Genomic DNA, 22,832 nt, shown 5'->3' with positions numbered 1-22,832 from the left:
AATGTACCTACCTCCAATCTGACATTACAGTTTACAAAGCCTATTTTTGGCAATAAAGGCTTGTTAACGTATGATTATTTTGTTGCAGAAAATTTTGTGTTGACAATATTTAAATCCCACATGACCCGCAGGGTCCCTTGTCAAGGTACACTGCACCCTACAAACTTTTCGGAGTACAACCGGAAAGTAAAGTTGAATTTGCACATACGCCTCCTCAACACGAACACACTGACCGAACATGTTCAGCAAGTATGGTCACGACCTTGCTAGCTTGCAGTTTGAGCTAATTTAGCACACCCGGAAGACGCAGCCACACACACCCAGAGAAACATGGATGTAGACTAAACTGGCAAGCAAAAACAAGAAAATATGCAGCTAGCTAACTAACTCTAAGCATTGATCCGGCAGCGCTTGTATTTGGTAGGCTACTAAATTGTTAAACAGGGGTTTCGAGTTTCAGATTATGACTTAGTGGCAAATCTGAAATAGTCAGTTCGCAACTAAACTTTTAACAAAGTAACGGCTAGCTAATCATAGCCGGGACAGCTGTACCGCTATGTAAAGACTTCAGTGTAATGTGACTGATTAGCTATCTAGCTTAGCCCGCTTGATATTGATAGCTAGCTAGAGAAGACAGCTAAGAAGCAATGGCTCTCTTTCGGAAACAGGTTGGCGTACGGTTTTTAACTAAGAAACAACTTACAAACTTTTTTATAACTTTCTAAAAAGCAAACGCTTACTAAACGCAAGCAAAACTTATTTCGTTTAAATGATTTTAGTTAACTTAGCTAGTCTGTAAACAATTTATCCACCAAGTGAGAAGTACACTCAAGTCTCTTGCCAAGTTAGTGTGTTAGCTAGCTAGCTATGACAAATTGAATTTCATTAGACTAACATCTTTGCGGTTTTGGCAGGAATATTTGCTCGATCGCTTGTTACCTAGACAGTTCATGTTAGTAGTTTTGCTATTTAAGGTTATTCTTGTAGCCTATGGTAAAATCTTCAGTAAACTTTTCAGTTAAGCTCGTGAATACTCGTTTTAAAGCCACGTAGCTATAATGGGCGACTCGACTCTTAATTTCTCTTTACTGCACAGAACTTGCAGTTTAGTCGTGATTTTGTGCATTGTCCACCTTTCGGTTACCTTATTTTATTATTTAAGGACTTTAGATCTTCGCCTTTCATTCGTGCAAAACCAACAAATGCAAGTACTGTCGGATATAAAAAATTCCACGATATCACTTGAAGTTATCATTCCCAAGGCAACGAGCAGTGCTTTAAAAAACGCCAATAATTTTGTATTGAATGTCACGGAGAAGGCCAAAGTACTGGAGAAATGTCCGGACCCATCACCGATCCTTGGTAAGTAGTCTACTTTAAGCCCATGTATTGGCATAGTCACGTTTATTCTCGAGTAGCTACTTGTATTACAAACTAATCGTAGCCTATCATAACCCGTTCATGTAGGCTACTATTCAATATTTTAAATTATTATGGTATGTCTGTGGTATGGTATGTCCTGCGCAGACAAGAGATGTGTTTATGTTGTGCTATACTGTATATCCAACGAAACTTGGCCGATGCCATGCCTGTCATCCCAGGACGTTCATAGTTACCGTCATAATACATATTCTTAAACATCATAGTCTTAATTAATGTTGAAATAAGTACCAAGAATAACATTTCCACGATGTAGTTCTGTGTCGGCGTGATACTAATTGTTGATACCACACGGTGCTTACATGGTTCCAGTCGACATTGCCCTACTGATAATTAGCAGGAGAATGGCAGCATGTGTCGGCTAACCCAAGGCGGTTTCTTGTCAATTTGCTTTAAGGATATGGGGTTGTGAAGTGGTACCAATATGCGCCATTTCCTCTAACTGGACTGGTTATTGCAACTTTTACGTCACTTGCCTCTTTAGGGTACGTTACGTGGCAAATCAGCAGGTCAGGTTCACTCTGTGATAGTACACGGTACCAAGTCTGTCTTTTGTTTGTCTTTTTTTGTGCTGGTTACAGAGTGATCAGGTAAAAGCGTTGCCTGGCACCAAGGTCATAATCGACTCCACGGAACCGCCTGGCCCCGTGTTTGAAAGTGCCATTCTGTGTCCATGAATAAATAGCAATTATCCCACTTAAACCCCGTCCGTGGTGTCCAGCAAAAAGGGCTTTCTGCGCACCAGAGACGGAAGAATAGGCTAAACCCTGATGACAGTGAGACCCCGTTCTTGCTGATTATGCGCTAATGAACCGAAGTCCACTTCGGGGAGTCTGGAAAGTTAAAGTTTTGCCTCCTGCTGTCAAAACGAAACTTATCTTGATGTTTGACCTTTGCGTTTCATCTCACCGATGGGAGAACGAGTGCTTAATGGAACCTAAGAAACGGGCAGGGCAGTGACTCTCCGATTAGACCTAATCACGGTGTTTTGTTCTGAAGAGCGGATTCCTTTGATTAGTCAATGACTCATTATACCTCTACCTTTTTAAGGGGGGTTTGTGAATCCTCATTCTCGTTCATTCTAGTTTAACCCGGGTCCTTGTGGATGTGTCCATTGTGAGCACTGACACTGATGAAGGTCCTCAACAGCTGAACGGGTTCAGTATTATGAACACAGTCTTGTGAGAGGGCAGTTCACTGAATGGAGCACTTGAGTGCTGTTTATTTATGAGTCAGTGCGAGCCCCCAGAGCAAGGCTTAGAACTGCAGTAAATAGAAGAATTCTGCCCCTTGTTGCTGGACCCAGTGTGGCCGGGGAACCCCCCTTACAACCACATGCCTGGCCTCGAGGTCGTGTTTTTAAATCACCATTTAAACTGCACGCGAGCGAGGATTCCAGAATAATACAGCAACCAGTTCTGTTATTTGTTATTTAGGAACAAACGATGAGAGAATCCAGTACTGTAAACGAGAAACGCATTTTATTAGTTATCAGGTAGGCTATAGAGCAACGGCTGTTATCAAACGTAAGCAAGTAGCAAAGCTTGAGGGTGCGCGTTTGTGTCATACAGGATGGAGTCTTATCTGCTTTGTTCGTGCCGGCTCAATTAACGATAGCAGACGGCAATAAAAGTTGGCTACCTGTGCTAACGTTAACGGGTCGTGAGATGTTGCAAAAGAATTGATAAAACCTGTAAATTTGTCTGACTGTTTTACAACTGTTTTGTTTGAGCAAAGTCAGGCCAAAAAGTCATGTTTTATCTGAAAATGAGCTATGAGATGTTTTTCTTGCCTGTGTTTTCTCGGCTGGAAGTCGTAACAGGAACTGTCCGAGATCTACACAGCCCTGAAGGATGCATACGTTTTCCCTTTTCTCTTTTTTTAAAGATGTTTGAAGGAAAAAGTAGAGAACTATTTAATCTATCCTAATTTTGGGACCGATGGAAAAAGCTTGAACAAGCCAACATTATATTCCAAATTATTAGGCTATTATTTTTAGAAATATTAAAAGGACTTTTTTTCCCACGGCGCGCAGGACTGCCTGCCGCCGTGGGCTATGCATGGCAAATTGTGGTCACTCACTCACTCATGGACGACCTTTGAGAGACGTTTGTTAGGACGCACGCGCAGGTGGTGCGGTGGTGCTTCGTTTAGTAGGACGCGTGCGCAGGTGCATCTCCCAAATTCACCACTTCGAACGGCACGAGATTTTTAAGCACAGCTTTATCGCCTAACGTTACTTTAGCTAGCCCTAACATGTTAGCGTTTCGCCCACTTTAGTTAACCTAGTTAGCGCGTACCACCGATACAGATGTATGGACACATGGCGGACAACAAATAACGTTACAGAGGTGAGGACATGCCATAGCTAGCTAGCTATATAGTTAGTCAAGTTTCACTCATGGCACTTTGTACAGGTGCGCCGTGGGTCTGGACGGTCTCGTGCTATTTTTTATTTTTTTGCTTTATTCAGACAGGCAGACAGCAGAGAGGGGACCTCTGAGAGGTGGGGTGGGGATCAAACCCCTGTCCACATTGGAAGGGGGGGGGGGTAGACTTGCAAATGGCTCGAGAGTCAACTGGCTGACGGACTGCGCCACAATTTCTTAAAACTGCAGAATGAATGAATGAAGGGCAAGAAGTGATCGTAAACTGTTTTTATTTGGCGGTTAAGGGTTGGCCAGTTCGTAACCGTCATCCGTGGAGGAAAAGGGAAGCGAAAGTTACACTGGGTCCGGCCACTAGGACGCCATTCCCTGCCCTTTGATAACCGCCCCCCCCCTCCCCTCCCCACCACTTGCGAGTACACAGCCTGGTCAGATACGGGTGCTTCTGCTTCTGTGGTTCCTCGTTCTTCTTGTTCTTGTGAAACGGAAACAGAGCTGTTGGGCAAATTCCTTGCAGGCTGGACCGCGTGCTTCAGTCAGTTAGGGTGCTTTTGAGGATTTTCGTAAAGAGACTGCGTCTGCAGAAATTTCAGCTCATTTGTCTTTTTTTTTTTTTTTAGGCTTGTTTTTTCCGCCCTGGACTGGTAGAGGAAAAACAACAGTCCTCATAAGCTGCTTGACAGACAAATTAAATTTGGAAAAAATATTTTTGGAAAAACTATTAAAAAGCTGTTCAGAAAGCATAATTTAGGCCTACCTTTTTGTTGCAGACTGGCGGGTTTCTGTTGCAGCCTGGCGGGTTTTTGTTGCAGCCTGGCGGGTTTTTGTTGCAGACTGGCGGGTTTCTGTTGCAGCCTGGCGGGTTTTTGTTGCAGCCTGGCGGGTTTCTGTTGCAGACTGGCTGGGCACATGTCCAGAGCTGCTTGGCCTTAAAATATTTTTGGAAAAACTACTAAAAAGCTGTTCAGAAAGCATAATTTAGGCCTACCTTTTTGTTGCAGACTGGCGGGTTTCTGTTGCAGCCTGGCGGGTTTTTGTTGCAGCCTGGCGGGTTTTTGTTGCAGACTGGCGGGTTTCTGTTGCAGCCTGGCGGGTTTTTGTTGCAGCCTGGCGGGTTTCTGTTGCAGACTGGCTGGGCACATGTCCAGAGCTGCTTGGCCTTAAAAAAAGGAAAGTGTCACTGGGAAATCAGCTGACTGCTGGACTTGGCCTGTTGCTGGGCCAAACGGTACCATAACATCCCCCAGAGCACATGGCAAAAATGCTTACCCTGCGCACTCACATACATGCGCACACACACACACACACACAGAATGGTGATGTGCCCCCATGTCTGTAGTTTAGAGGAAGTGCCATGGGAGGTCCAGGAAAGAAGAGGAGCCAGGTTTTATTTCTGACCCTGCTGTTGTCCATCTCTCTCTCTTCCCTCTCTTCCCCCCTCCTCTCTCCCCTCTCCCTCTCACCCCTCCTGTCTTCCCTCTCTCCCCCCTCCTTCTCCCTCTCTCCCCCCCCCTCCCTCTCCCTCTCCCCCCCCAGTGGGCCCGTTGCGGGTGGAGTTCGGCAGCTCGGTCAGCCTGGATGTGGTGCGGAGGGAGAACCCCCGGCTGAGCAGCGGGGGGCGGTACAAGCCGGACGGCTGCGTCGCGCTGCAGAAGGTGGCCATGATCATCCCCTTCCGGAACCGGGAAGAGCACCTCAAATACTGGCTGTACTACCTGCACCCCATCCTGCAGCGGCAGCAGCTGGACTACGGGGTCTACGTCATCAACCAGGCAAGAACATAACCCACGCTCACCTGTAGACGAGTACCTGCTGCACAGCAGTCCTTTTTCTCTTCACCACAACAACTGTTTCTATGGTTATTGTTTCGGTGTATTTTACACTGTGTACCTTACTAAGTCAGTTACGCTTATATAGAATGTAGTGCAGTGGCAGGCCTAACGAGCTGACGCCTGACGAACCCGCGTCGCCTGCGTAGCGCGTCAGGTCTGAACGTTTCCCCCGCAGCATTTTCCCCCAGCATGCTTTGCAGCAGTGGTTTTTTTTGTGTGTGTGAGGACTGCAGCATGAGGTTGAGGGTGTGCTAAGCAGGCTGATCACGTGTGCACGCTCGTCCGGTTTGCTTCAGGGCGACGCCCTCGCTGGGAGAGACTGACGTAGCGCTCTGGGTGAAAAGCCGCAGGTGAAACCGCCACATCGCCGGCGCCCCCCGTTCCCCGCCCCCTTAAAAATTGGTCTTGAAACTTTGTTAGAAGCATTTTCGGGCACTTGGAGTTTTTCTCGGCTCTCTGGAGGCCTTGTTTTTGGGCTCTCTTGGGGCCTGTTTCTGCTCGCTCGGTTTTTTTTCCTCCCCTGTCAGGAAACGCGGTGTCAGGGCCGGGGAGGGCGGCTTATCCTTTCAGCCGTTATCACTGAGCAGGCAGACACAAGCCGCTGCTCGCTGCTCGCTGCTGTTCAGTTCTCCAGCAGAGGCGGGGGGGCGGGGGTTTTTTTTGGAAGCTCTCGCTCGAAACGAGACACTGCAGATTCTCTCGGAAGCTCCGCCCAGTCGGCTGGATCGCAGGGAGATTCCGCGCGCGCACGAAGGAGCCGAGCGGCGCAGCACGGCGTTAGCGACCGCGTTAGCAACCGCGGGCTGCGCTCGACGACGTGGCAGGAGGCCGAGTCGCGGCATGGCGCGCCGGCGCGGGGTATTTATAGCCGCGGGAGTCACGGCAACATCAACCACGTCGCCACGTCGACGCGCTCCGACTGACGGGGGCGGGGCGTAACACAGCAGCCTGGGCTCACGCAGGAGCGTCGACACGTTTATAACGCCCAGAGGAAACACTGCGTCAACAACACCGGGAGAAGGATTCAGAGCAAGCGCCCCCAACAAATACAAACGAGAAATACAGTAAAATACATACATACTGTAAAAACTAAAGGTGCTAAAAATGTGCCGTTTTGGACGGGGGGGGGTGCGGAGTGTTTTCGACGTGGCCTGTCTCTGACCCCTGTGAGGGTGACCTGCTCTGAGATAAGGACAGCTGTGCTGCTCATTGACCCCCCCTGATAAAACAGGAATGTGGATCGGTGATGTGCCATATCCGTGCTACTGTTATACAGCACTGTGTGAGAAACAGTTTTTTTGGGGGCGGGGGGGATGGTTGTTGAATAACAGGAAAGACTGCTTTCGGAGGGGAAATGCTCTCTGTGTGAGTCTGCTTTCAGCGAGCCGCGCTCATCGGTGCGACGCGCAAGCTGTGAGAGGGACGACCTTCCTCCGTTAGCAGGGGTCGTCGGTCCAAAAGCTGAAAAATGAGGCCCGAATTTGCTGTGGAACTTGCGGCTTCTCCCAGTTACACAATTTATTAGAATCCAAAAACGAATGGCGTCGCCGTGATGCAAACGGATCGGCGGTCAGCGCGGGTTTGGGTCGGCCTGGGCTGGCCCGGCCCTGCCTCTGCAGAACCTGAGGGTCCACAGGAGCGGGTCTGTCCCGTCACCGTAGAGCTGACAGCCAATTAAAACCCAGCAGGCCCGGGTGACATGAGCTAACCGTGTGATCATGCTAACCGTGTGATCATACTGACCATGTGATTTAAAATGCTTTATATTCACGCATATATTTGAGTTTGAGAAGAGGCCGCGCTTTCCTGGATCAGCTCAGCGCTGAGCCCCAGTTCAGGCAGGCGACCCAGCGCCTGGGCCCGCGAGTTCAGGCAGACGACCCAGCGCCTGGCCGCGATTCAGCAGCGACCACGCCTGGGCCGAGTTCAGCAGGCGACCCAGCCCTGGGCTTGAGTTGCAGGCTGGGGCGAGTCCCGAAGCGCTGCTGGGCCCCTGCCGAGTTCAGGCAGGCGACCCAGCACCTGGGCTTGTGAGGTGGTGGTGAAGTGAAGATTCTGCTGCTTGCTCGTGCTCAGAGGTTAGAGAGAGGCTGCAGGCAAATGGGGGAGCTTCAGAAGCAGTCTTGCATGGCAAAAAGATGTTTTGCATTTTGTAATCACCCCACACCCCACCCGCCACCCGCCACGTGTAGTTTCAGGCGCTGGTGTTAAGGTTCAGTCACACCTGCTTTGTGGAAGCTGAGCGCTGCCTGGGGGCCATCTCTCTGTGAGCTCACCCCTCAAACCGCCAGAGGTGTCAGAGTCCAGTGTCTCCAGCCCCTCTGCACCCTGGATTTCAGTGCGTTTCAGCCACAAAATACCACAGCGCCCCCTCCAGGACTGGAGTTAAACCTGCAGACACTGCGGCCCTCCAGGACTGGAGTTAAACCTGCAGACACAGCACCCCCTCCAGGACTGGAGTTAAACCTGCAGACACTGCGGCCCTCCAGGACTGGAGTTAAACCTGCAGACACAGCGCCCCCTCCAGGACTGGAGTTAAACCTGCAGACACTGCGGCCCTCCAGGACTGGAGTTAAACCTGCAGACACTGTGGCCCTCCAGGACTGGAGTTAAACCTGCAGACACTGCGGCCCTCCAGGACTGGAGTTAAACCTGCAGACACTGTGGCCCTCTAGGACTGGAGTTTTGAGACCCCTATCTTTGAGGCCTTGTTAAAGTCAAACTTGGATTTCTGGAGTGCTGTAGCTATTTTTTGTTTTTTGTTGCATTTGGCGGATGGTCCCGAGCGTAATGCCCAGCTTGTGTCCCATGTGTACAGCAGGACTCGTACTGGAGCAGTTTGGGTTAAGCACCTTTGCTCAAGGGTTTCATAAACATCACACTACACAGCTGCGTGACCGCTACGGGTCTTTCCTCTCTCATTCTGCTCAGTCTCTCTCTCTCTTCCTCTCCCTCCCTCCCTCCCTCCATCCCCCTCTCCCTCCCTCGCTCCCTCCCTCCGTTCCACAAAGTAATGTTGTGTAGTTCCCCTCCACTGCAGTAGATTGTGAGACACTGAGCTGGGGCCTTGGCTGAAGAGGGCTTCTCAGGTGGATGAGCAGAGGGGACTGTGGGTCGTGTGATGTGTCCATTATACAGACTGAAAGGAAAACTGGTTTTTTTTTTAACAATGGGAATCTTCCTTCTGCGACGGGAAGATCAGATGCTGGCTGAACAGGGTAGAGCTTTGGTGTCGTGGCTTAAAAAAACGCTTTCAAACAAAAAGCTATCCCAGCATCCTCTATTCTCCAGAGCCCTCTCCCTCCACAGCTGCACAACAAGCTGAAAACAAAAACGCCGTCCCCCCCCCCCCCATCAGACAGGCACTTCTCTGGTTCTCTCACAGTGAGTGAAGAAACCTGATTAGACTCTCCCCACCCCACCCCACCCCCACCCCCGCCCGATAAAGACGAGACAGGTTCCCTCTCCAAACTCATCCATTAAACATGGAGCTCAGAGATAAGGGCTGGACGGAGGACCCCAGAAGCCTCTCCAACTGAAAAGCTCTCCCCTTCCCCAGACCCCACAGGTAGACTGTACAGGTAGTGTCTATACAGGTAGACTCTGCCTGGTTAATTGAGTTTGTGCTGAAGGTACAGCGTTTTGCAAACACCCTGCCCTACAGCTTCATAACAAACAAACACATTAAAAACACGCAGTTTTTCTCCGTCATCATGCCTCTGTGTGTGTATGAGTAGTTGTAGTCTTATGCCTCTGTGTGTATGAGTAGTTGTAGTCTTATGCCTCTGTGTGTATGAATAGTTGTAGTCTTATGCCTCTGTGTGTGTATGAGTAGTTGTAGTCTTATGTCTGTGTGTGTGTATGATAGTTGTAGTCTTATGCCTGTGTGTGTGTATGAGTAGTGTAGTCTTCATGCCTCTGTGTGTGTATGAGTAGTGTAGTCTTATGCCTCTGTGTGTATGAATAGTTGTAGTCTTATGCCTCTGTGTGTGTATGAGTAGTTGTAGTCTTATGTCTGTGTGTGTGTATGAGTAGTTGTAGTCTTATGCCTGTGTGTGTGTATGAGTAGTTGTAGTCTTCATGCCTCTGTGTGTGTATGAGTAGTTGTAGTCTTATGCCTCTGTGTGTATGAATAGTTGTAGTCTTATGCCTCTGTGTGTGTATGAGTAGTTGTAGTCTTATGTCTGTGTGTGTGTATGAGTAGTTGTAGTCTTATGCCTCTGTGTGTGTATGAGTAGTTGTAGTCTTCATGCCTCTGTGTGTGTATGAGTAGTTGTAGTCTTATGCCTCTGTGTGTGTATGAGTAGTTGTAGTCTTCATGCCTCTGTGTGTGTATGAGTAGTTGTAGTCTTATGCCTCTGTGTGTATGAGTAGTTGTAGTCTTATGCTCTGTGTGTATGAGTAGTTGTAGTCTTATGCCTCTGTGTGTGTATGAGTAGTTGTAGTCTTCATGCCTCTGTGTGTGTATGAGTAGTTGTAGTCTTATGCCTCTGTGTGTATATGAGTAGTTGTAGTCTTATGCCTCTGTGTGTGTATGAGTAGTTGTAGTTTTATGCCTCTGTGTGTGTATGAGTAGTTGTACATTACATTACATTCATTTAGCAGACGCTTTTATCCAAAGCGACGTACAAAAAAAAAGTTGTAGTCTTATGCCTCTGTGTGTGTATGAGTAGTTGTAGTCTTATGCCTCTGTGTGTGTATGAGTAGTTGTCTTATTTACTCTCACTGGTTGGTGAACATGCGGTTTGGCAGCGGTGGCTGTTTTAGGAGCTTCAGGAACAGGTGAGTGGGGAAACCGGTCTCACCTGTGTGATGAGCTGGCTGCTTTTAGTGTGGATCACCCTCGGACACCGCTCCCTTACTGTCCACATCCTGTCCCGTGCAGACACTGCCTTCCTGTGCTTCTGCTGAGGACAAACGGTGACATCAGGTTACGGCAAATCACTTGGCAACCAAGCCTGTTCCTATAGATCTACCGTCCTGTAGGTTTTCATTTCAACCCTAATTTGGCATCTCTGACTCTGACTAATTAGCAGCTCAACAAAGATCTCTAGCTGTTGAATGAGGTGTGCTTGTGAATGAGGTGCTAGTGTTTGAATGAAAACCTACAGGACAATGTAAAACCTAAAGGACAGTTTCCATTTACAATTCCACCTACTTCTAACTACAGCTACTACTGAAACTGCTACTCTTAATAATTATAATAATGCTAGTAGTAATAATGGCAGCAGTATTGCTGTAATGTCATGTGAGGACTGGCTCTGAGCAGGCTCCTGTCTCTCTCTGCTGTGTTCAGTATGGGGACGAAACCTTTAACAGAGCCAAGCTCCTGAACGTCGGCTACGCAGAGGCCCTGAAGGAGTACGACTACGACTGCTTCGTGTTCAGCGATGTGGACCTCATCCCCATGGACGACCGCAACACCTACAAGTGCTACAGCCAGCCCCGCCACCTGTCTGTGTCTATGGACAAATTCGGCTTCAAGTGCGTACCTGCGCCTACACCTGCGCCTACACTTATAACTGCACATACATGTGTACATATACCTATACCTGCGCCTACACCTGCGCATGCACCTGCACTTATAACTGCACATACACATGTACATATACCTATAGCTGTACATATACCTACACCTGAACATACACCTGTACCTACACACACACACACCTACACATAGACCAGCACACACACCTGCACCTGTGCATATACCTCCAGCTGTACATATACCTACACCTGAACATACACCTGTACCTACACACACACACCTACACATAGACCTGTACATACACCTACAGCAGAGAGTCCTGGATGGCAGCAGTGTAGTGTAAGAGTTAGGAAACTGGGCTTGTGCTTCAGAGTTTGCAGGTTTGATTCCCAGGTTGGGCACTGCCATCGTACCCTTGAGCCAAAGTGCTCGACCTGAAGCACTTCAGTTGATATCCAGCTGTGTAAACGGATTGTGTCTAAATAGTGAAAGCTGTGTGAGTTTCTCTGGATGGGAGCCTCTGGTAAATATAGCTGTACAGGAAGGAAAGGTATTCTCTCCCTCACTGGTCTTCCTGTAAGCGGAGTTAAACGATCCCAAGCGGGTTTGGCAGTGCAGACGCTGTCTCTCCACCTGCGCAGGTCTTCCCTGAGAGTGGCAGTCATGCAGACATGTGAGGTTACCTGTGTGCAAATATCCTGCTCGTCCTGTTTCTGTTTCACGTGATGATCTGTTCCTGAGGCAGACCATCCCTGCTGGAGTCATTGTTTCTGCTGTAAAGCCTGTTTGGGGTTGGATTAATAGCATGCCCTGCTGATATCAGCCTTCACTCCCCCCCCCCCGCCCCCACCTTCCTCCCTGTGAAATTCTCTCACGCTCGCCGTCTCCTTACCTTGCAGCTATGCGGAAGCCCGTGAGCCGTCTTTATTCATGTGAAATGGTGCGTCTGCATTGTTTGCGTGGGGAGGGGTTGTTTTTCCACATCACAACCGCCCCCCCCCCCCCCCCCCCCCCCAAAGCCTGTGTAATTCTAAAATGTGTCGGGTTTCTATTTTTTCTGAGCTTGGTATACAATGCTATTTTGCGGGCGGGGCTGCAGGAACAAGGAAGGGGGGGGGGGCGAAGTTTTACAGGAGCGTTTAACCCTCCTGTTCTGTTCATTTAGGGACAGCAAATGTTCCGGTCAATCCCATACAGGGTTTGCAATACATGAAATGAACCATTTTCATTAAATGTTGATTACACTAATTAAGGCCAGTAGAAGAAGTTTCATACTGAAAAAATAATTTTAAGTATTTTTCCTAGATTTTCAAACTTTAAAAAGGGTCAATTTGACCCGCAACATAACAGGAGGGTTAAAGAGGAATCCTTTAGAACCTGAGGGGTTTTTAGCAGGAAGAGGTGAAATGAAATTCCTCTGCGGTTTCCTGGTCTTCTGTTGCTGGTGATAATGTGGAGGGAGCAGCCGCGCGCGGGAACAGCTTCCCGGAGAGGGGGGCGTGCGGGTGGGGGGGGGGGGCCTCCTCTGAATTATTCACTGGGTCCTGAGAGCAGGCGCAGCACTGGAGACTAGCGCGAGGTCCTCACAAGGGGCCAGGATCAGGAACACACACACACACACACACGTCCTCTTAGAGAGAGCAGGACTGGCCCCATGTCCCCGCAGGCGGTCCCTGCAGGAGGCTGTAATCAAGAATACACACACACACACACACACACACACGTCCTCTTGGAGAGAGCACAAAATGGCAGCTCGTCCTAACGTGCAGAGAGACACAGACTGCACGCTTTAACACTGTTTTATGGTCAGATCTGTGAATGGGTTTTGGTAACTTAAAAAATGGATATAGGCAGTTAAATTATTATAAGAATAGTAGCACAGTTATGTTAAAAGTATGTGATCGTAATACAGGAAGGCCACAAAGTTCTGTTGGGTGTGATCAGTAGCGATACTCCTGCTTCCTCGTTGAGGTTAGTGGCTGACAGGTCATCGTGCTTTCCCCCCTGCCCTCTCCTGTGCTGGGCTGTCTGTCCAGAGCTCAGAGAATGTAACACTAGTGAGAGCAGTGCTATTTATAGAGGGACTGCATATCCGTAGTGAAAGTGTAAAATAGCAACTCCCAGTCTCCCGTGTGCGGAGGGCGGGCTGGGTTTGTGGGACACGTTCACGTTCAGCAGACGCTCTTACCCAGAGTCTCGAACGCGGCGCGCATTCTCACACACTCTGTGTGTTTATGCTCAAGGGCACGGAGGAGCTGCTCAGTTCTGTGCGAAAGCGAGTCGTAAAGGGAAAGCTCTGCGCGGGGGGTGGGGGGGGTGGGGGGAGCGCGGGGGCGGGACCTCCTGCCTGGCGGTAATTGGCGGTAAATGGCGGGATTCCCGTTTGGAGCAGCCCCCCTGGCCCGAGATGCACAGATGGGGGGGGGCTCTGGACGGGGGCCGAGCCGCCTGGACGACACGCAGAACAGCTGCTTTTAATCCCAGAGACACGGCGGCGAGGACCGAGCTCTTACACAGGGCTAATGGCCCCGATGTCATCATCACACACACACAGCCACCCCCCACACACTTACACAGTCACCCCCCACACACTCTCACACACACACACACACACACACACCCACCACCCACACACACACCACACATCACACACACACACACAGCCACCACCCCCCCCCCCCGCTTAAACACACAGCCGTTTCACATCAAACAAGCGGCCTGATCTGGCAAAGACATGTGACAGCAGTGCCACAGTCTGTATTAATAAAGCATCTGAATATAGTGCCAGAGTCTGTATTCATAAAGAATGGAGGGCCGATCTGCATGCTGGTTTTTGTTCCAACCGATTACCATAGATATAGTATATCTATATATTACCATAGATATAGACACCACTTCATTCCTTTACTTGAGCACAATGAAATCTCTAGGATACACTTGCAGTCTGCGGCTGTAGCTGGTGCTTATACACACATCAAGATAACAAGATGTGATTGGGCTGGTTAAATAAGCGTTGGCACAAAATCCTGAAATGGATTGGCCCCTGTTGTGCACCCCTGCTGCATGTGCACTCCAGCTCTCAGCGGGTGTATGAGCACAGGCCCTGATCTGGGCTCAGTTCGGCCGTTTACCTCCTGAGGGATCAGGTTAGGATGTGGCCTGGGGAAGCTGATCTGGGGTCAGTGCTGGTGTGTCAGCCCTGGCGCCTGCAGGGTCTCGCACAGGCAGGAAGTGCGCGGGCGCCGGTGCTTCTGAACCCGCCTGCAGGGTCTCGCACAGGCAGGAAGTGAGCGGGCGCCCGGTGCTTCTGAACCCGCCTGCACGTCAGCCGTTTCCTGCTCGCTGCTCAGAAGCAGAGTTCTTGCGAGACGAAGCTGTTCTTCTGGGGGTTTGATTTTCCTGTTTACGCCGTCAGTCTCCTGCCTTTCTGTGCCCCGCTGTTTCTTCTCCTTCGTATCAAACTGCTGTTAAATCCCCGGGGGTTTGTATTTATTTTAAAAAGGCGACAAATCCATTGTTGGGTAATAAACAGGTACTGGCCTGGGCTCATTTTTTAAGGACAGGGGCACAGAGTGGTTACTGTGTAGGACAGCTCACCAGCTCTCACAGTGCAGGCAGAGACTCTTGCAGTGCTAAGGTACAGGCCTGACGTTCTGTTTTTAATCTGGGGGGGTCTTCTGCTTTACAGGCTGCCCTACCTGCAGTATTTCGGGGGGGTTTCCTCTATGTCCAAGGAGCAGTACCTGAAAATCAACGGCTTCCCCAACAACTACTGGGGCTGGGGCGGGGAGGACGATGACATCTTCAACAGGTGAGAGAGTTCATACCTGCGCACACCAGCACTGTGCAGGTAAAACTGGGGTTCACACCTGGCCAGCACTGCACAGGTAAAACTGGGGTTCACACCTGTGCACACCTGACCAGCACTGCACAGGTAAAACTGGGGTTCACACCTGACCAGCACTGCACAGGTAACACTGGGGTTCACACCTGTGCACACCTGACCAGCACTGCACAGGTAAAACTGGGGTTCACACCTGGCCAGCACTGCACAGGTAAAACTGGGGTTCACACCTGACCAGCACTGCACAGGTAAAACTGGGGTTCACACCTGACCAGCACTGCACAGGTAAAACTGGGGTTCACACCTGACCAGCACTGCGCAGGTAAAACTGGGGTTCACACCTGACCAGCACTGCGCAGGTAAAACTCTACACTCTCCTCTCACCATCCTCTCATTTCGTGTGAAGCCACACAGCGTTTCATAAGAGCGTTAGTTTCCTCCTGCGGCAGAAGGACTGAGCGTGGAGCGCTGAGCGTGGCTGCGGGAGGAAGGAAGGGAGAGCCTGGCGTTTTCCATCTCTGCATTTGTTTAAACAAATACCTCCCAGAACCTTCCACAGACTCCCTCAGAGTCTGCGTCTGTATCTGTGAGAGGCCCTGTTTCACTGGACCAGGCTGGACAATCGCTCTTTCAGTTTGCCATTCCATTTCCTTTTGAGTTATGAATGAGTAGAATAATACTGTATATATACACATTTACACATGAGCAAGAATGTGTTCACACTTCTGTTGAAGTGTTTGTAACAATGGCGCTGTTATTCAGCCACTGTCACTGCAGCTGTCCTGGCAGCATGAGCCCTGGAGCTGCTCTCGTGTGTGTGGAGTGATTAGTGGGGTGATCAGTCCTCTGGGACGTGTGTGAGTGTGTTTAGGGTGTTTCCTGTGGGACGCGTGTGTGTTTCCTGTGGGATGTGTGTGTGTTTAGGGTGTTTCCTGTGGGACGTGTGTGTGTGTGTATTTAGAGTATTTCCTGTGGGACGTGTGTGTGTGTTTAGGGTGTTTCCTGTGGGATGTGTATGTGTGTTTAGGGTGTTTCCTGTGGGACGTGTGTGTGTGTTTAGGGTGTTTCCTGTGGGAGGTGTGTGTGTGTGTTTAGGGCATTTCCTGTGGGAGGTGTGTGTGTGTGTTTAGGGCGTTTCCTGTGGGATGCGTGTGTGTGTGTGTTTAGGGTGTTTCCTGTGGGATGCGTGTGTGTGTTTAGGGGGCTTCCTGTGGGACGCGTGTGTGTGTTTAGGGTGCTTCCTGTGGGATGTGTGTGTGTGTTTAGGGTGTTTCCTGTGGGACGCATGTGTGTGTTTAGGGTGTTTCCTGTGGGACGCGCGTGTGTTTAGGGTGTTTCCTGTGGGACGTGTGTTTAGGGTGTTTCCTGTGGGACGCGTGTGTGTGTTTAGGGTGTTTCCTGTGGGACGCGTGTGTGTGTTTAGGGTGTTTCCTGTGGGACGCGTGTGTGTGTTTAGGGTGTTTCCTGTGGGACGCGTGTGTGTGTTTAGGGTGCTTCCTGCGGGACGCGTGTGTGTGTGTTTGTTTAGGGTGTTTCCTGTGGGACGCGTGTGTGTGTTTAGGGTGTTTCCTGTGGGACGCGTGTGTGTTTCCTGTGGGATGTGTGTGTGTTTAGGGTGTTTCCTGTGGGACGTGTGTGTGTGTGTGTGTTTAGAGTATTTCCTGTGGGACGTGTGTGTGTTTAGTGTGTTTCCTGTGGGATGTGTGTGTGTGTTTAGGGTGTTTCCTGTGGGATGTGTGTGTGTGTGTGTGTGTTTAGGGCGTTTCCTGTGAGATGTGTGTGTGTTTAGGGTGTTTCCTGTGGGATGTGTGTGTGTGTTTAGGGCGTTTCCTGTGGGACGCGTGTGTGTGTTTAGGGCGTTTCCTGTGGGACGCGTGTGTGTGTTTAGGGTGCTTCCTGTGGGACGCGTGTGTGTGTTTAGGGCGCTTCCTGCGGTGCTCACGGCTCCCGGCCCCTCTCTCTCCGCAGGCTGAGCGCCAGGGGCATGTCCATCTCGCGGCCGAGCGCCGAGATCGGGAAGTGCAGAATGATCCGGCACAACCGGGACGCCAAGAACGAGGCCAACCCGCAGAGGTACGGCGGCGCCCAAGAGTCACGCCCCACGCCACGCCGTGTGGCCCCCCCCCCATCCCCCGCACGTCAGCTCTGACGCCCTGCTCTACTGCTCCCCCTGCAGGTTTAACCGGATCGCGCACACCCGGCAGACCATGGACCGCGACGGCATCAACTCGCTGAAGTACGAAGTGGTGAACATAGAGAAGGACCAGCTCTTCACCAAAATAACCGTGGACGTGGGCCGGCCCGAGAGGTAGCCCCCCCGCCACGAAACCAGGGCTTCTCTCACCTTACTGTTTCTTTCTCATCTTATTTTTTAAAAATCTATTAAAAAAAATAAAAAATTAAAATTTTTTAAAATCATGAATGCCAAAACCAAACCTGCAGTGGCTGCTGTGGGTCCCGGGGTGGGCGGGAGGGTCCAGCGGCCTCTCCACAGCGATTGCACAGCCGACGGTGAATTGTATGCGTTTTAAAGTTTTTAAAAATGTTAAATGTGTGTTCCTGTGGGTGAAACGTGCCTTGGGGGTCTGTTAATATCAGCGAGTGGAGGATCTGTCATCGGACTGGCTGCACAAAGCATTTGGATAAGCCGGAGGACTTCATTGTTATTTTGTTTTTGTTTTCCAAATGTGAACATGTTGCTGTTCCTGGCAGATGTTTTCCTTTTTAAAGCCATCGGTCTGAAGCGGACGTGTGTTCAGACCGGCGCTGCGAGGCGGCGTCCTCTGCAGCGGGAAGCTCACCGAAACGCAGCGCCCGCTTGCGGCTCCTTCTGTCTCTTTATAGCGCGCTCTGCGCTCGCAGTTTAAAGGAGGTTACTGCGCTGCTGGAGACATGCTTGTGCGGTTGAGTTATGTACGAATTGTCCTTTTATTTAAAGTCTGGTCACAGCCACACCGGCCTGAATCACGGAAGATAAACCAGCCCTGCGTCTGTTTTACTGTGTTTGTACAGCAGCCAAAACACCTTTTTTTACAATCTTTTTACGAACCTGATTTTACTGTCTGTCACACGGTGGGATTACAGCCTCATCCTCACTCGCTGTACCGAACACTTCCTGCCAAGATGGCCGACCCAAAGATCTGAAACCTCCTCTCACTCAGGCACACCGCTCCCAAAGACACGTCCCTTCTCCAAAAAACCTGCTGTCCTCTGGAGCTCCGCTCACCTGCACGGGCCTTCAGGTCACCCTGCTGCAGCAGAGCCAGACGGGGGACATTGAATGTCACTGATTGGCTGTTTACTCGTGAGTGAAAGATCTCATTGGTCCTTCTGCTTCAGTCTGGTGACGCAGAAGAACGAGAGAGAATGCAAGCTAAGCTGTGTTGTGGGATTTCGGTCTGTCTGGCAGTGTAGGGTTTGGTTATAATTTGTGTCAGGGGTCCCACTTTATTAAACTTAAGGGGGGGACACAAGCTGCTGGGCACTGATGCATGCTGGGATACCGGATTTCTGCCACGACAGACTGAGATTAACCAGAGCCAAATCAAACTTGAGTTGCTGTTTCGGGGATGCTTGTGTAAATGAGAGGCTTGATAATTTCCTGAAATTTTTTTAAAAGTATTTTTGTTATTTTCTCGTCGTCTCAAGCTTGTAAGCCTGTGCTCTGGGTCCACAGCATATGGAAAAAGAAAGAAACTTGAACTGATTTATATATAAATATATGTAATATAAAATGCTGTGTTTTTGCTTTTGTGAAAACTCTTTTTTTTTTCTGATTTCATTTTAAAATGGTGCGTTGCCCCATCTCCGGCCGCCTGGGTGATCTGTTGGTGTGTTGCACACATTCACTGTGGTCAGCACCTCTGGTGCTCATTAAAGTTCTGACTGATGTGCAAAACTGCAGCGTCTCTTTGCACCACGGAGCCTCTCCCCATTACATACACGTTTCCATCACCCCAAAATTAAAGGTAACAGAGTTATGAGTGATTATAATCTTAATATGCAAAAAATCCTCTATTTCAAAATTGACCAAATGTGCACCAAAGTCCGGTTGTAATGTTGTCAACACCTCCAGAATATTAGGTCTTGGGTTTTTGTATCATTGCCAAGATATCACTTATCTGGAGTGGTATCACATCGTTCATTTTTTACAATGTTGTTGAACATTGTCAGTGCTAACAGAATCAGGCACGCAAAATTTCCAACGCACTACTTTCTTCCCCTCCCTTGCTAGCTGGGGACAGGTTCAGGTATTTTTCTCCCTGTCTCTCCCTCTCTCTCGCCCCCCCCATTACTGCCCCTCGCCCCCCCCACAGAGGCTCTTTTACTCCGCAGCGTGTTTACATGCAGTCCGGCGAGATGCTATCTACCCCCTCCCCCCCCATTGCAGTTTTACTCCATATCTGCCTGCATCTCACTGGGTAAATTTGTTTTCATGCAAATGAAAGACAGGCTCCTGATTAGCCAGTTCCCTTCACGGAAAACCCCACTTTGTCAAACTTGGCAGGAGTGGCAGGCCCCACGGGGATGTATCTCATTGGCTGGTCGAACCCCCACTAGGATGTATCTGATTGGCTAGCCCAACTGCCATGGGGATGAATCTGATTGACTGGCCAGGAACAGGACCAGGAGTCTAAAATGTTACATGCCATTTGTAGTAAATTAATTTATGTGTGTGTGAACCATCACTGACTGACACAGTCCTCTCTCTCTCTCTCACACACACTCTCTCACAAGCACACACTCCTCTCTCTCTCTCTCTCTCTCTCTCTCACACACTCTCTCACAAGCACACACTCCTCTCTCTCTCTCTCACACACACTCCTCTCTCTCACTCACACACACACTCCTCTCTCTCTCACGCACACACACACACTCCTCTCTCTCACTCGCACACACACACTCTCCTCTCACGCACACACTGGATCTGCTGGAGCATATGAGGTCATTGTCCCGGGAACGGGCGGCACACAGCTGTCCAGACAGGGGCACGTGGGGAGGGGGTGTCAGGGACGGGGGGGCAGGATGTTTGAACAGGTTGATGAGCTGAATGAAGTGCTTGTTCGGCCAGACTGTTATTCTTTGGCGAAAGGAAGCGTTTTAGGTGGTTGTGGTGGTGCTGGAGAGAGCGGCTACGCTACGCTATGCTATGCTACGCTACTAGTGCACCGGCGTCCGCTGAACGCAGGGGATGTAAGGGTGGGGTCATCAGTGTGAATGGGGGGGCTGACCCTGAGGAACTGTGGGAGGTGGGGGGGGGGCATCTCTTAGCAGGAAGGGTATGGGGAGAGGGGGGTTGCAACTGTGGACCTGGATTGGGTGGCAGCAATCGCAGATCTGGATGGGGGGAGGATAACAAGCACCGAATATCATGAGCTGAACGCATGAATCCCCCCCACTCGCCCCCCTGCTGGTCCCCCCCAGACGGGTGGTGAGGCCTGAGCCGCTGCTCCCGGGTCGCTGCTCACGCTGGACGTTTAGCCCTTGCATATTCCGTTCTGTGCGTTTAGATGGAGATCGCGTTTCTCCTGGCTGCTGCGCTCGGTGTTCCGTCCAACCCTGACGACCAGCCCAGCAACCGGGTGTCCGGGGACTCCCTCACGCTTATTATGGGATGCCGTCAGTAGGAAAAACCACAGACCACAAGAAAAGACGCGCTCAGACCCGACGCCGCCAGAATGCGACCCAGACGCTCTCCGGGTGCGGAGGATTCCGACCCGCGTGCGGTTTCTGATGCTTAGTGGCGAGCGCCAGGACACGTGGGCGCGGTCAGGAAGCGGGACGTGTGGCGTGTCAGAGGGACGTGTGGCGTGTCAGAGGGATGTGTGACGTGTCAGAGGGGCGTGTGGCGTGTCAGAGGGACGTGTGGCGTGTCAGAGGGGCGTGTAAACACGGCTCAGCTGTCCCGCCTGCGTCTGATAGCCGTAATGAGTTCCAGGCCGCCGGCACCGCCGCGGGACTCAGAGCGCCGCGAGAGACGACCCGCCAACGACTTATTTATTATGAGAGCAGAGGGGGGGGGCGCGAGGGGGGGGCGCTGCTCAGACATCTGTGTGTGTGGATTAGAGGACATGTAAACTGAAGGCCGTGGAGGACGGAAGAGAGTGAGAGAGAGGAAGAGAGAGAGGGAGGAAGAGTTAACCCCAGCTAATGTGAAAAGAGAGGAAGGTGCCATGAGAAGGAAAATGGGCGGGGCTATGATGCGGTGCCAGTGACTCGCCAAGCTGCCATTCTGAACCAGTCGGTTTGCTCTGCTGCGTTTGAGCCTGCTCAGAACACGTCGCTGACTGGAGGCGGAATGCAGTCCACCCATTGTGATGTCATAGAAACCCGACTCTCCCATTAGCCGATGTCAAACACACCTGGAGACACGCACACACACAGTCAGAAGAGCCTGATATCAGTGTCAGCTGCCGTTGAGTGGAGCTGGAGGGTCAGGTCAAAGGTCACGGGTCTTCCTGAAACTCCATAAACACTAATTCTAGCAGGCAGGGGCTTCAGATTTTAGCCAGTACTGGTTTGTGCTTCAGGTTCTAAATTTTGTAACTCGTAAAGTAGTCAAACTGGGTTCATCAATGACACTTCAAAAAAAAAAAACATTTATTGTATGTTAAGTAGACCTTTTTTTGTAAGCAATCTGTTAGTCGCCAGATTCCTAAATTCAATTTCACAAACGTTATCGGTTTTATTTTATTTAATATTAAACATTCAAATGTAGTGACTATTCAGCAAATGGTTTTTAAGTTTCTATAACAAAGTTTCTATAATTAGGTTGACTTGGCAGTCACCACTTAAATAGACTTTAAAAAGCTTGGTATGTCTGAACAGTGAGCGATTCATGGTTCTTTTGAACATGCCATTTTTAGACACTTCCTAAAGTCAGACTTATAATGTAGGAGAGCTTACTAGTGCCCAAACAAAATGAACACAGGCCACCATAAGCTGGAGAAAAAAAGATACACTATTAATAATATTTTCAAAAATATGGAGGCAAATATGCCAATGTAATTTTTTTATTTAATATATTTTTTTTTAATTTAAAACATTTCACTAAACACAAGTGTGAATAATTGGTATATTTTTTCCAATATTTCTATATATTAACCTATACAAATTACACTATAATGTGTATTTCAAGTGACCAGTATCATGCCTCGATACTAACAGTATGTCCAGATAAACGCTCAAAACAGAACCGCCTTTCGTTGTCGCACACACACACACACACACACACAAAAAAAAATCCTGAATCCAGATCGGCGGTATATCAAATGTCCATATAAGGAGAGTCTTTGTTGTGCGTGGGTAAAGGGAGCGTTTTTAAAAGCTGAATAAACATTTGTGTGTGCGGAGTGAATTCACCGGCGGAGATCTTCCCAGAGGCGGCAGGGCTGGCGGGGTTCCCGCTGAAAGCCGCTAAGCTGAAGCTAATTCCCGTCCGAGTTCTGGCTGTTTTCTTTGGCTCGGCGCGGACAGACTCTGCCCTGGGACTGAGAAAGCCTGGTTCACCGAGTGTACACAGCCACCGAGGCGCACAGGACCAGGACCGGGACCGAGACCAGGCCCAGGACCGGGACCAGGACCAGGCACAGAACCAGGACCAGGACCGGGACCAGGCACAGGACCAGGACCAGGACCGGGACCAGGCACGGGACCAGGACCAGGACCGGGACCGGGACCAGGACCAGGACCAGGACCAGGCACAGGACCAGGACCAGGCACCGGGACCGGGACCAGGCGGTCTCTTCGACAACCGTAAACGAGGTCGGCTTACGACGTTTAAATCTAAGGACCAAACCGGAGTCTGAGAGTCTGAGAGCAGCAGTACATTAAACGGAATG

At 50.0% G+C, this 22,832-nt stretch overlaps 1 protein-coding gene and 1 long non-coding RNA gene across 2 annotated transcripts; one reads left to right on the top strand and one right to left on the bottom strand.

Annotated features, from left to right (window-relative positions):
- Positions 1-208: 208 nt before the first annotated feature.
- On the top strand, positions 209-18,725 carry LOC135255904 (beta-1,4-galactosyltransferase 1-like). Its single transcript, XM_064337680.1, has 6 exons — positions 209-1,362; positions 5,364-5,599; positions 10,956-11,143; positions 14,836-14,958; positions 16,960-17,064; positions 17,168-18,725. The coding sequence occupies exons 1-6, from the start codon at positions 1,059-1,061 to the stop codon at positions 17,301-17,303; spliced, it is 1,092 nt and encodes a 363-aa protein (XP_064193750.1). The 5' UTR covers positions 209-1,058; the 3' UTR covers positions 17,304-18,725.
- LOC135255906 (uncharacterized) lies at positions 4,083-10,959 on the bottom strand. Its single transcript, XR_010330311.1, has 2 exons — positions 10,465-10,959; positions 4,083-4,986 (listed from the first exon to the last, which is right to left on the bottom strand). It is a non-coding gene; the product is annotated as an uncharacterized LOC135255906 (long non-coding RNA).
- Positions 18,726-22,832: the final 4,107 nt, after the last annotated feature.

This window comes from Anguilla rostrata, chromosome 5 (genome assembly GCF_018555375.3).
Source record: "Anguilla rostrata isolate EN2019 chromosome 5, ASM1855537v3, whole genome shotgun sequence".
NCBI lineage: Eukaryota > Metazoa > Chordata > Actinopteri > Anguilliformes > Anguillidae > Anguilla > Anguilla rostrata.
Note: the sequence above shows the minus strand (reverse complement) of the source record. Positions and strands in the feature narration are given on the sequence as shown.

What these genes read in the sequence shown, in the direction of transcription:
- LOC135255904 (XM_064337680.1), top strand. Translation starts at nt 1,059, where the DNA reads ATGGGCGACTCGACTCTTAATTTCTCTTTACTGCACAGAACTTGCAGT. An exon ending in GGGTCTACGTCATCAACCAG is followed by an intron (nt 5,600 to 10,955) that starts GCAAGAACATAA and finishes TGCTGTGTTCAG; the next exon opens with TATGGGGACGAAACCTTTAA. An exon ending in GACGATGACATCTTCAACAG is followed by an intron (nt 14,959 to 16,959) that starts GTGAGAGAGTTC and finishes CTCTCTCCGCAG; the next exon opens with GCTGAGCGCCAGGGGCATGT.